Source organism: Heloderma suspectum, chromosome 5 (assembly GCF_057233095.1).
Source record: "Heloderma suspectum isolate Gila_16-S chromosome 5, 16-S_ref, whole genome shotgun sequence".
Classification (NCBI taxonomy): domain Eukaryota; kingdom Metazoa; phylum Chordata; class Lepidosauria; order Squamata; family Helodermatidae; genus Heloderma; species Heloderma suspectum.
Window position 1 is genome coordinate 214,695,156 of NC_139462.1, and position 13,225 is coordinate 214,708,380.

The 13,225-nt window shown below is 45.3% G+C and overlaps 1 protein-coding gene across 1 annotated transcript in view; it reads right to left on the reverse strand.

Moving 5' to 3' along the window:
- GTPBP4 (GTP binding protein 4) overlaps positions 1-13,225 on the reverse strand; it is a 28,222-nt gene that overhangs the window by 13,505 nt on the left and 1,492 nt on the right. Inside the window, exons 2-4 of the mRNA XM_084859240.1 lie at positions 8,469-8,639; positions 3,017-3,120; positions 2,357-2,493 (exon numbers count right to left, since the gene is read on the reverse strand). Coding sequence (XP_084715366.1) covers positions 2,357-2,493; positions 3,017-3,120; positions 8,469-8,639 — 412 coding nt within the window. The remainder of the gene's footprint in view (positions 1-2,356; positions 2,494-3,016; positions 3,121-8,468; positions 8,640-13,225) is intronic.

Consider the following 13,225-nt stretch of genomic DNA (forward strand, 5'->3'; position numbering starts at 1 on the left):
TATCCCCATTCTGTCAAAGCAGAACCCCACCCTGCCTCCCCTTATCCCTTCCTAAAGTAAAAGGCAGCCCACAACAACAACAGAAAGGTGACACAAACATCAGAGCTATAAAGAAAGTTTGAATGTTCTACATAAATATTTTTCCATTCTTTTTAAGACTGGATTCTACCTGGCCCTTTTCAAGGACATTCAATTAAAGCGGCCTGTGTGGAATTTAGTGTCCCAACACTCCTGGCTTTCATCCTTTTAGAAGCTAGTTTTGAGACTTCTTGGCTGAGGACATCATCTGGAGACAACTTGGGAATCTAGGAACAGGGTTTCCAGATGTCAACTAGTGGGGCTTCTGTCTTGATTTTTCCTAAAGTACAACTCTCATATAAGGCTTAGAGCGAGGGTGGGCAACTTGTGGCCCTCCAGATATTTTGGCCTACAAATCTTATCAGTCCCAGCCAACACCTGGAGGGGTTGGACAATGGAGACACCGTACTGCGGTGGTTCCGGTCCTTCCTCTCCGGCAGGTACCAGAGGGTAGCACTGGGAGAGGAGGTTTCGGACCCGTGGCCACTTACTTGTGGGGTGCCACAGGGTTCCATCCTCTCCCCGATGCTATTTAACATCTATGTGAAGCCGCTGGGGGCGATCATCAGGAGGTCTGGGGTGCAGTGTCATCAATATGCGGATGACACGCAGCTCTACCTCTCGTTTAAATCTTCACCAAGGTTGGCTGTAGAATCCCTGTCCAAATGTCTGGAGACGGTGAGTGGCTGGATGGGGAGGAATAAGCTGAAGCTGAACCCTGACAAGACCGAGGTACTTTTGGTGGGAGACAAGAGGAGGTTCGGGGATGTTGACCTGGTGTTGAATGGGGTACAGCTACCCTTGAAAGACCAGGTCCGCAGCCTGGGGGTCATTTTGGACTCCCAGCTGTCCATGGAGGCTCAGGTGTCAGCTGTGAGCCGGACAGCGCTGTATCAACTCCATCTGATATGGCGGCTGCGCCCCTTCCTTCCCGACCATCTGCTCCCATCGGTAGTACATGCCCTGGTCTCCTCTCGTTTAGACTACTGTAATGCGCTCTGTGTGGGGTTACCCTTGAAGACTGTTCGGAAGCTGCAGCTGGTACAGAACACGGCGGCTCGCCTGATTAAAGGCAGCCGCCAGCGAGATCACAGCACTCCAGTGCTGAAGGAGTTGCACTGGTTACCAGTTGTTTTCCGGGCCAAATTCAAGGTGTTGGTTTTGACCTTTAAAACCCTATATGGTTCCGGCCCAGCCTATCTTAAGGAGTGCCTCCAGCAGCACCAGACAGGCCGCTTAACAAGACCAGCCTCAGATGGCCTTCTCTCTGTCCCATCAGCCAGGACAGCTAGACTGGTGGGGAAGAGGGAGAGGGCCTTCTCTGTGGCGGCCCCCACTCTGTGGAACTCCCTCCCTAGGGAACTCCGTCATGCCCCCTCTTTAATGAGCTTCCGTCGTGCATTAAAAATGTGGTTGTTCAGGCAGGCATTTGGGGTGGGTTAGGGTATTTTAGAAAATGTTTTTATTGTAGAATTTTATTGTTTTAAACTGTTTTATTGTATGTTGTACATTGCCCAGAGTGGCTGGGTGACCAGCCAGATGGGTGATTAATAAATTTAATAATAATAATAACAACAACAACAACAACAACACAGCCAATGGTGAGGGATCATGGGAGTTGTAGGCTAAAACATCTGGACGGCCACAAGTTGCCCACCCCCACTCTAAGCCCATTGCCCTCTGCAACCACAACCAAAAAGGAGGGCCTTGGAAAATTACATTTTAGAAGCAGAATCAATTATGCAATTACACACACACACAAACACACACACACACACGTTCTTCTCTTCCCCAGAGTGGCAACTCAATTTAAGGGGGGAAATAAAGACTATTCTTCACCCTTTCACAGTGATGCAGTCTCTTTGATCGTGATGGGGCAGGGGTTTGACTGAAGAGCTGAGAGACAGAGAGACTGAGAGAAGCATAGGCTTTGCAGAAGTTCAGTGTGAGCAAGAGACAAATGTCCCACATTGTTTTTTATATATGTCGCAGCGTCATTTCTGACAGATTAGCTTTATTCCTTCCAAAGTTAATCTTCTAATGACATCATGGCTAGAGTAACAACTAGAAGTGGGGCAGCCCAGGTTCAAATTCCCACTCAGACATGACATTCATTGGGTGATCTTGGGCCAGTCACTATCTCTCAGCCTAACTTACCTCACTGGGCTATTGTGAAAATAAAACTGGGGGACAGGGAGAGAAGGAAACCTCATAGATCGGTCTGAGCTCTTTGGATGAAGGGAATATAACGATCATAATAAGTCTGGCCTGCTCCCACCTTGTTCTAAGTATTCCAGACTCTGCTTCTGTCTTTTGATTATCGTACACATTCGTCCCAGTGCTGCCCGCTTCAACTGTTTGCATCGGTAAAGAGAATCTCCATATTTCATCAGCCGTAGGTAATCTTTGGCAACACTGTATTGCAAAAACAAAAGTCAAACTCATCTTTGGATTGCTACCAAAAATACTAAGCTTGTCTCTCCCACCCTGGTATCTGAGCACAAGTCTGGGATTTTGGCAGGGGGGATAAGGGTCAGTCCAGAGGAAAATGCAGACATTCCTTTATATTACAGAGGAATCACTTTATACAGAGGAACTGCCAGCAGAGAATATGAAACCATTCCAAACAAAGCTGTGTGCTTGGTACCACGACCACAATACCGCAGGGACTACCACTTGCAGAACAGGACTTCCACATCCTCTCCTCCCCCCTCTGAAGCCCTTCCCCACACACCCTCCAAATCTGCTTCGGAGAGTTGGGGGACCCTCTGAAGCAGATTTGGAGGGAGGGTGCCTTAGAAGGGGGAGGTGAGGATGTGGAAGTCCCATTCCGCAAGCGATGGCCTCTGTTTGCAGTATCACAGTGCTGACTCCAACCCCTTTACTGCAAGCATCCAAACAACAGAAATGTTTTCATAACAACAATTTAAACTCTTACTTGTCAATCAGATTTTTGGCAATATTAATTTGCCCCAAAGCCAACTTGTAATGATCTTTGTCATAAAGGACGTTCATCAAATCTGCATAAAATGGATGGATGTCCTGAAAAACAGAAAACAAATCTATCAAATGTTTGGTAAAAATCATTCCTGCCCCGAACATACAAACTTTGTAATAGTTTGGCCTTTACTCAGTTATATGGCCAAGATCCAAAGAACTGTGAAACTAGTTCCATGAGTCCAAGCGAGATTCAGACTTGTTTTTCATCCAAATGTAGCTTCCCGTGCCACACAGTCAACTGGTTTTGGAATTAGGAAGAATTCTAAAAGCAGTTTGCAATAAGGCATGGCAATTAGCTGTTTGGAGGAAGTTTATTTATTACCTTTATTTCCCGACTTTCCACCAAAAATGGCACTTGCTTGCTTATTTATTTACACAATTTATATACCATTCTATATCCAATAAAGGATCTGACTGGTGAACAATAAAAACAAAACAACAACAACAGACATACAGAATTAAAACCTTTAAAATCAGATCATGCCAATAAAACTGTGGTTGATTAGTCAGGGAAGGTTTGTGTAAATAAAAATGTTAGGTAGGCACCAACATTATTTTGGTGCCTCTGATGTCTTTTGGTGAAGACATCAGCAGGCAGGGAATTACACACAGAGGGGGCCAACACATTACAGGCTGTACTCCTAGTGGACACCAAATGGACTGCAGGTCCACACGGAAGCACCAGGAGTGCCTCATCAGATGACCTCCCTGACCGGGCAGGCTGGTAAGGGAGAAGGCGTTCTCTAAACTGTCCTGGTCCCAAGCTGTTTAGGGCTTTTATACACCAATAACAAAACCTTAAAACTGGCCCAGAAGCAAATAGACAGCCAATGTAGTTCCCTCAGTAGAGGTGTTACATGCTGAAAATGGGCAGCTCCCGACAATAGTTGAGCTGCTGCCTTCTGTGCTAGCTGCAGATTCTGGACCAAGGGCAGCCCCACATAGAGCGCATTGCAGTAATCCAGTCTTGAGGTTACTAGCACCTGTACCACTGCAGTGGCTAAAAATAATTAAATCAAGATAAAACAAAAACTTAATTAAAACATAACCTAAAAAACAAAATACATTAAAAACACAACAATAAAAGAAATAAACAGCACCCAACCCATTAAAAACCGCTTCAGCAGCAGATCAGCTTATATTCTAAATAAGTCACAAGTTTCCATTGGGCTAATACAAGCCACTTGAGCGAGCCAAAGCAGCTCTTTGGATCCCGGCCTGTCACCTCGGCAGCTGTTCGATAGCCTTCGGGAACACAGGTTTATGTTCTGGACAGGCAAAACTGGAAAACAGTTTCCATATTAATAAAATCCTGCAAAGAAAAACATGTGTTCTCTCCGACTTTGAGCAAGGAAGAGCTTGCTAAAGTTCAATCTGGTGTTCTCCTTGCACATATGTGATGGTTAAAAAGAGTAATCCAAACTGAGATGTGCTACCTAATCAGTCATGTTCCAAAGTAGGTCAACTTAAGACATCTCTCATCAGATAAACTTCGGTTGGTGTAGGAGTATACAAGCTTTCAGGCGCCACGCAACATTTCATTACGTAGGAGTTCCATTTTAAAAATACTCTATAAAACTCTCAGACTGCATACTAAGTAACCAACTTAAAGCTATATCAGCAGGAGACATCATGTTGTCTTCTGAATAATAGACCTCTACAACATATTACTTATTTTGCCAAATTACTGCATGGAAACCATGCTTATATTTTTACAGAATACCATCCAAAAATCCTACACAAGTGTGTCTCCTTCTTGATCAATTTTACTTGTTTACTTTACAAACATACATTCCTTTGCCTATACCAAAAAGGTTGCCTATCCCTGGTCTATAGCAGGAGTCATAGAATCATAGGGTTGGAAGGGGCCTACAAGACCAATGAGTCCAACCCCCTGCTCAGTGCAGGAAGCCTGATTCCCAGGCGGTCTCCCATCCAAGTACTAACCAGGGCTGAACCTGCTTAGCTTATGAGATCAGATGCATCCACTCCCCAACCTTTCTGGACACGTGGCCAAATTTGAGAATTTGAGAACATGCTGTGGGCACCACCACAAAATGCCTAATCAGTGGATCGCCACTTTGGTGTCTACCTGTCATGTCTATGGATCTTCGGATGCATCTTATTCAGCAAAAACTTTTGTTTTGTGACTATTGGACACTGCAATGTCTCTTTAACAAGGGATTGTCTAATTTGGCTAATTGCTGGTGGTGCGATATAGCTAATGCTTCTTTTAAACATATGTTTTGGCAATATCCAGTAGTTGCTTCTTTTTGGGAAGAGGTTATTACATAGGTAAATTTTGTACTGGAACAATCTTGATTGTACACACTGATGTACACACTGTTTTAAATTACTGACCTGCTTAATCAGCGTAAATGGATTCTCTGCACCCTTTTGTCAGCTAAAAGACTGATATTACATCACTGGAAGGATAAACACTCACCTCCTATAATGTAACAGACTGACGGCCTTACAACACTTTTCATTATTTGAATCGGTGGTACACAGAAGGTGGTACACCTTCAAATGAATACTTACTTGGATATTTGGTACACATATCATATTGTTGAAGTCCATGTATAATTGCCAGAAAGTTGTATGCATTTCATACAAATCCATGTATGTATATTAGAAAAATGGAAAAAAATAGCAAAACAAATTTAAAAATTAAAAAAAAAATCAGGTGCCCACAGGTATCAAATTGGAGACCCATTCGCAGCTGACATTCGCATTGGGGACCCCTGGTCTATAGTGTATTTTATCACTTCCATTTGAACAAGATTTATCAACATGTACTAAGACTAGTTTATGGACTAGTTTATAGTGATTTTACAAAAGAAAGCACCAAGTCCATAGAATCATAGAATAGTAGGGTTGGAAGGGGCATACAAGGCCATCAAGTCCAACCCCCTGCTCAATGCAGGAATCCAGGTCAGATCATCCCCGACAGATGGCTGTCCAGCCTCGTCTTGAAGGCCTCCAGTGTGGGAGAGCCCACTACCTCCTTAGGGAATTGTTTCCATTGTCGTATTGCTCTAACAGTCAGGAAGTTTTTCCTGATGTTCAGCCGGAATCTGGCTTCCTGTAACTTGAGCCCATTATTCTGTGTCCTGCACTCTGAGATGATCAAGAAGAGATCCTGGCCTTCCTCTCTGTGACAACCTTTCCAGTACTCGAAGAGCGCTATCATATCTCCCCTCAGTCTTCTCTTCTCAAGGCTAAATATGCCCAGTTCTTTCAGTCTCTCTTCAGAGGGTTTTGTTTCCAGTCCCCTGATCATCTCTGTTGCCCTCCTCTGAACCCTCTCCAGCTTGTCTGCATCGTCCTTAAAGTGTGGTGCCCAGAACTGGACACAGTACTCCAGATGAGGCCTAACCAGTGCTAAGTAGAGGGGAACTAGTGCTTCCTGGGATTTGGAAGCTATGCTTCTATTAATGCAGCCCAAAATAGCATTGGCCTTTTTTGCAGCCACATCACATTGTTAGCTCGTATTCAGCTTGTGATTGACAACAATTCCAAGATCCTTCTCACTTGTAGTGTTGTTGAGCCACATATCCCCCATCTTGTAACTGTGCATTTGGTTTCTTTTTCCTAGGTGCAGAACTTGGCATTTATCCCTATTCAATGTCATTCTGTTGTTTTCTGCCCAGCGCTCCAGTCTATCCAGATCACTTTGAATTTTGTTTCTGCCTTCCGAAGTATTAGCTATCCCACCCAATTTTGTGTCATCTGCAAATTTGATCAGCATTCCCTGTACCTCCTCCTCCAAGTCATTAATAAAAATGTTGAAGAGCACTGGGCGAACAACTGAGCCCTGCGGTACCCCGCTCATTACCTCCCCCTAGTTTGAGAAGACCCCATTGATAAGCACTCTTTGAGTCCGATTCTGTAGCCAACTGTGGATCCACTGGATCGTTGTTTCATCTAGCCCACTTTGAGCTAGTCTGCTCATCAGGAGATCATGGGGCACTTTGTCAAAAGCTTTGCTGAAGTCGAGGTGTATGATGTCTACAGCATTCCCACAGTCCACAAGGGATGTGACCTGATCAAAAAATGAGATCAGATCCATCTGGCAGGATTCATTCTTGACAAATCCATGTTGGCTTCGAGTAATCACTGCATTATTTTCAAGGTGCTTGCAGATGGATTGCTTTATCATCTGCTCCAGATTTTTCCCAGGGATTGATGTCAGACTGACTGGTCTGTAGTTCCCAGGTTCCTCCTTTTTACCCTTTCTGAAGATAGAGACAACATTAGCCCTCCTCCAGTCACCTGGCACTTCACCCGTCCTCCATGATTTCTCAAAGAGAATAGACAGCGGTTCTGAGTTCTTCTGTCAGTTCCTTTATTACTCGAGGATGCAGTTCATCTGGCCCTGGAGATTTGAACTCATTCCAAGTAATTAGGTGTTCCTTGACCATATGCCTATCGATCTCAAGCTGCAATCCTGCCCCTTCAGCCTGTACTTCGCCTTTGCCAGGGGGGTCATAGACCCTCTTTTGGGAGAAGACTGAGCCAAAGTAGGAATTGAGCATCTCTGCCTTTTCTTTGTCCTCTGTTATCATTTTGCCATCCTTATTTATTAGCTGAACCACCATTTCTTTCCTCTGCCTTTTACTATGCACGTAGCTGAAGAAAGCCTTTTTGTTGCGTTTAGCATCCCTCGCTAACCTCAGCTCGTTCTCAGCTTTAGCCTTCCTGATGCCATCCCTGCAATTCTGGGCTACCTGCCTGTACTCTTCCTTTGTTGCTTGGCCTTCTTTCCACTTCCTATATGTGTCCGTTTTTGTTTTCAGGTCATCTTTAAGCTTTTTGTGAAGCCACATTGGCTTCTTCTGTTGTCTTCCACCTTTTCTTCTTGTTGGAATTGTTTGTAATTGTGCCTTGAAAATTTCCTTTTTTAAAAGCTCCCACCCATCTTGGACTCCTTTTCTTGTTAGAGTCGCTTGCCATGGGACCTTACTGATCATTGTTCTGAGTTTATTAAAATTAGCTGTCCTAAAATCCAGGGTATGCGTTTGACTACACCCGGTTTTTGCTTCCCTTAGAACCAAGAACTCAAGTATAACACGGTCACTTTCCCTCAGAGTTCCAGAATGCGTCTTGACACATATACACATATAACCTTTCTCTAAAAAGCCAGGTATGACTTAAAGCAGCCTTCCCCAACCTGGTGCCCTCCAGATGTGTTGGACTGCAACTTCCATCATTGCCAGCCACATGGCATGGTAATTATGGGCGATGCAGTCCAGCACATCTAGAGGGGGCCATGTTGGGGAAGGCCAATTTAGAGAAAATATATTTGCAAGTTATCCCACAGAGTATAACTCTGAACTTAAAATAACATATATATTTTTGTTCAGTTGCCTACTGCCAGAGTCACTCACATCCAGCTTTGGGAAATCCATTATGATTTGGGTGAGTCTGTCGTGGTAATTTTGTTGCGTATATTTTACTTTTCTCATGTAGAAATGACGAATGCGGTGGATTTGGTAATGTTTATGAATGACGGTCGGAGTCTTTCGCTGTGTCTTGGACAACGTCAGATCGATGAAGTCCTGCAATGAAAGAATAAACAGAAATGGACACAGATAAGCAAGGAGGAACAGTTAGTATTTCCTAAGTCACCAAGTAAGACCATGAAACCAAGGGTGAAAAAAGTACCCAAGTTCTCTGTGACAGGGCAATGCATTTTTGCTGAGCCATTAGAAAAATCTTCTCCAACCTGGTGGCCTCTGGGTGTTTTGAACTACAGGTCCCATCATCCCTGAGCATTGGCCATGCTGGCTGGGGCTGATGAGAGTTGCTGTCCAAAACATCTGAAAGGCATCATGTTGGGGAAGGCTGCATTAGAGTGTCTTATTTGTGGTAGAAATGGCACATTTATTTTAACAGAATTTTCAACTCCCAATTGAAAGGAAAAAAATCCTAACTACTGCAATTACATTGATTGTGCTTTTAAAACCCACCCAAACCCCCTTCATGTCCTAACAGATTTACACTCTGTTCTTAAAAACATGTCAAAGTTCCAATGCTGGAATTGCCCTAGTAATGGAGAAAATAACAAAACAAGTGGTGTAGCTAACTTTAATGTAACGGGGGGAGCAATCCTATGGCTGCTAGTCAGCGGCTAGACAGCCATAGGATATCTGGTTTTCCGAGAGCCAACCTCAGAGCCTGCGCTCCCAGCGCAGTTCCTGTAGAACCGACCTTCCACCCCTTCCACGCTGCCTCGCAGACAACATGGAACAGCCCCGGGCTCCGCACTCGGAAGAGGAGCATGGAGCAGCCAAAATGGGGCATTCCAGGGCGGGGAAGGTGGAAATGCCGGTATGACACATCCTATGTGTCGTCTGGCAGCCTTCTCCCCTGCTCCACCTTCCCATGACTACGCAGCCGAAATCGGCTGTCTAGCCGCAAATGCAGGGCATGAGAAGCATGGAGGGAATGATCCCCTCCGTGCTTCTTCTGCCCTGCATTGGATAGGCGGTCGCCTCCGAACTCGGAGGCCTATCCCCATAGGATTGCGCCCTAAGAGCTAGTTTATTCAGAAATAAGACACGAGATCATCTTTTAAAATATGTGCCACAAAGTTTATGGTGAGCTTCCTATACTTCAGGAAGGAAGTGATCAGACCTCGTAAGCGCAATGCAAAAATGCTTCAAATAGTTAAAATCCATATCTATACAAAGGAAGGCAAATATCAGTGCTAGTTTAACAGCCATACAAAAACATGAAGCTACCTTACGCTTCATCAGGCCACTGCTCTATTTATTTATTAAATTTATAACCCGCTGAAAATGGCACCTATCGTTTACTCCAACCAGCAGCAGCTCTCCAGGGCCTCTGGCACAGGTCTTTCCCACTGCTGCTGTCTATACCTCTTTTTAAATCAGAGATGCTGGGGTCTCCTGGTGACAATATGTACTCTGCTGTGAAGCTATGGCCTCAGCTCCATTTCAATGTTGTGCCAGTTTCATTCTAATTCTTGTCCCAGATTTTTTGCAAGCAGTGAAACTGGAACAATTCAAAGGCACCAAGGGAACAATGAGTTGTATCTTAACATCCATTTGAATAAAGAGAGTACTGTCCAAGAAAAATGCCCCGCTGATGGGGCTCACTTTTCCCAGAAGCTTGGGAACAAGCAAAGCAAAGGAAAAGGAGTGGCAATTTGCTTGTCACATTAAGCTCCTAGCATCATCAGTGAAAACAGATCTATCTCATGAAGGCAAGAATAAGTGAGATATGCATTGCATAGGTCCTTGTGCAACAAGAAGCAGCTCTACAGATCTATTTACTCATAATACGTTTCTCAGAAGAGAGAAACAAAGCCACCAGTAGTGCGCAAAAGTAGCACCACGTACAACAGACGTGGGCAACCTGCAGCCCACATGCCGCCTCTCACTTATTTTTATGTGGCCAATGAAGTCCCCTCCAGCCAGGCCCCTCCTTTCCCCGCTGCTCAGCTGTTACCCACAAATCAGCTGAGCAGCAGGAAAGAGCAGTGCAGGGAGACAGTGCAGGGGGAGGGAGGTTTAAGTCTGACCCTGATGAAAAATGCCCGACTGCAAACACACACTGCTGCACTGCTGTTAAGCACAGAAATACAGTGGGATGGTAAAGAAGGAATGGATGGTTCTTTCCCTCCTCCACCATCTTGGTTTCTGTGCAGGCTGCAGGTGGATGGGCTCCTACACCACTGGTGGAAGAGAAGTCGGAAGCAGCGGCAGGAGAACAAGGGCAGTTGGGAGCGCGCAGCCATGGGTATCACAACAAAGCCTAGGCCAGGAATCCAGGGGGTTGGTTAAAAGGGAGGGGATTGCCACTTGACTTCAGAGGGAGGCCCTGAACGGGGAGGAAGCAGAGGAGGAAAGGCAAAGTGGTGGTGGTTGTGGTGGTGAAGTAGACAGAATCATAGAATAGGGTTGGAAGGGGCCTACAAGGTCATCGAGTCCAAACCCCTGCTCAATGCAGGAATCCAGGTCAGAGCATCCCTGACAGATGGCTGTCCAGCTTCATCTTGAATTCCTCCAGTGTGGGAGAGCCCATCACCTCCTTAGGGAATTGTTTCCATTGTCGTATTGCTCTAACAGTCAGGAAGTTTTTCCTGATGTTCAGCCGGAATCTGGCTTCCTGTAACTTGAGCCCATTATTCCGTGTCCTGCACTCTGGGATGATCGAGAAGAGATGCTGGCCTTCCTCTCTGTGACAACCTTTTGAGTACTCGAAGAGCGCTATCCTATCTCCCCTCAGTCTTCTCTTCTCAAGGCTAAACATGCCCAGTTCTTTCAGTCTCTCTTCATAGGGCTTTATTTCCAGCCCCCTGATCATCTTCGTTGCTGTCCTCTGAACCCTCTCCAGCTTGTCTGCATCCTCCTTAAAGTGTGGTGCCCAGAACTGGACACAGTACTCCAGATGAGGCCTAACCAGTGCTGAGTGGAGGGGAACTAGTGCTTCCCAGGATTTGGAAGCTATGCTTCTATTAATGCAGCCCAAAATAGCATTGGCCTTCTTTGCAGCCACATCACATTGTTGGCTCGTATTCACTTGTGATCTACAACAATTCCATGATCCTTCTCGCTTGTAGTGTTGTTGAGCCATGTATCCCCTATCTTGTAACTCTGCATTTGGTTTCTTTTTCCTAGGTGCAAAACTTGGCATTTATCCCTATTAAACGTCATTCTGTTGTTTTCTCCCCAGATATGCTCCGCCTGCTGCTGCCCCTCCTCTCAGAGCTGAACCTGAGTGTCTGCAGTTTCCCTGCCCAGCCAGCCCTTGATGCCGAAATAGCCCCTGCAAGCCCCCTCTCCTATCCCCCCATAAACTGGCCATGCACTTCCACTCTCTCATTCACCTGGTTATCACTTCTATTCTCCACCACTTTCCCTCTGATACATGTTCTCTGTTGCTCTTGTCTTTCCTGTCCTTTCTTATTCTTTTTCTCTTTCACCCCCCTCTTCTGCTTCTCTTTGACACAACTTGATTTGTTTTTCCTTCCCTTTCCTCATTCTCCTTTCTCATGCTCCCCAATAATTTATCTCTGATTTTTCTCTCCCACCCACTTTTTCTTGGCCAGCCTGTTCTACACCCCTCCTTCCCCCTTTTTTCCATGAGGCACCAGTTCAAAACCTCAAGAAATATCCCATATTTATCAAATTTATTTGTACTGCCCAAAGAATTTGGGACAATCTCTGTACAGGTTATTAATTTGCGGGGAAAGAATACATTAACTGAAGTTAGGGGGTGTGAGTTGGTAATGATATGGGGGAAGATGATGTGATATCACAGTAGGTATTAATTTGAGGGGGCGGGAGAGAGAAGGGGTGGAAGACAGAGAAAGAAAAGGGGTGTCTCCACCAACCTTTGGCCTCACCCAACACAGACCCTGACCACTTTCCCCAGAGAGAACGTGGCCCTCAAGTGTAAAAAGGCTGCCCACCCAACAGAGAGCAAAGGCAAAACAGCTGAGATGGGAACAGACATGTATTAGAAAGAGCCACTTACAACAAATATTCTGCAGAATACAGTAGAGCTGGAAAGGGTTTAGAAAAGGGTAACCAAAATTATCAAAGAGATGGAGCAACTCCCAAGGAAAGCTTATAACATTTGGGGCTGTATTAAGACAGCTATGTATTGTGAACAGTATCAGTACTGGTTACTAGAAGTCACAAGTGGGCAGGTGCTATTACCTGGGGAGGTGGTGGGCTCTCCCACACTGGCGGCATTCAAGATGCTTTGACTTGGATTCCTGCACTGAGCAGGGGGTTGGACTCGATGGTCTTACAGGCCCCTTCCAACCCTACTATTCTATTATTCTGGTTCTCATGACCTTCCCACAGGCATCTAATTGGCCAAGGTGGGAACAGAATGCTGGGTTGGAAAGGTCTTTGACCTGATTCAGCAGGGCCCTTCCAAGGTTCAAGTAGGGATAGGGAACAGTGTGATACCAGACAGGTGAAGTCTGCCACCTGCAGGAAGGGTGGGGAGCTGGCTGCCCAGAGAGGGGAAGGAAGAACTTGCACCCACATTCATCCCACACCTCTCTTGAGGTTTTCCTCATTACAAAATAAATGAAACAAACTCCTTATCGAATAGGGACCTATGGTTGCCTGTCTAACTCTGCAAGATACAGTGCAGATGCTGC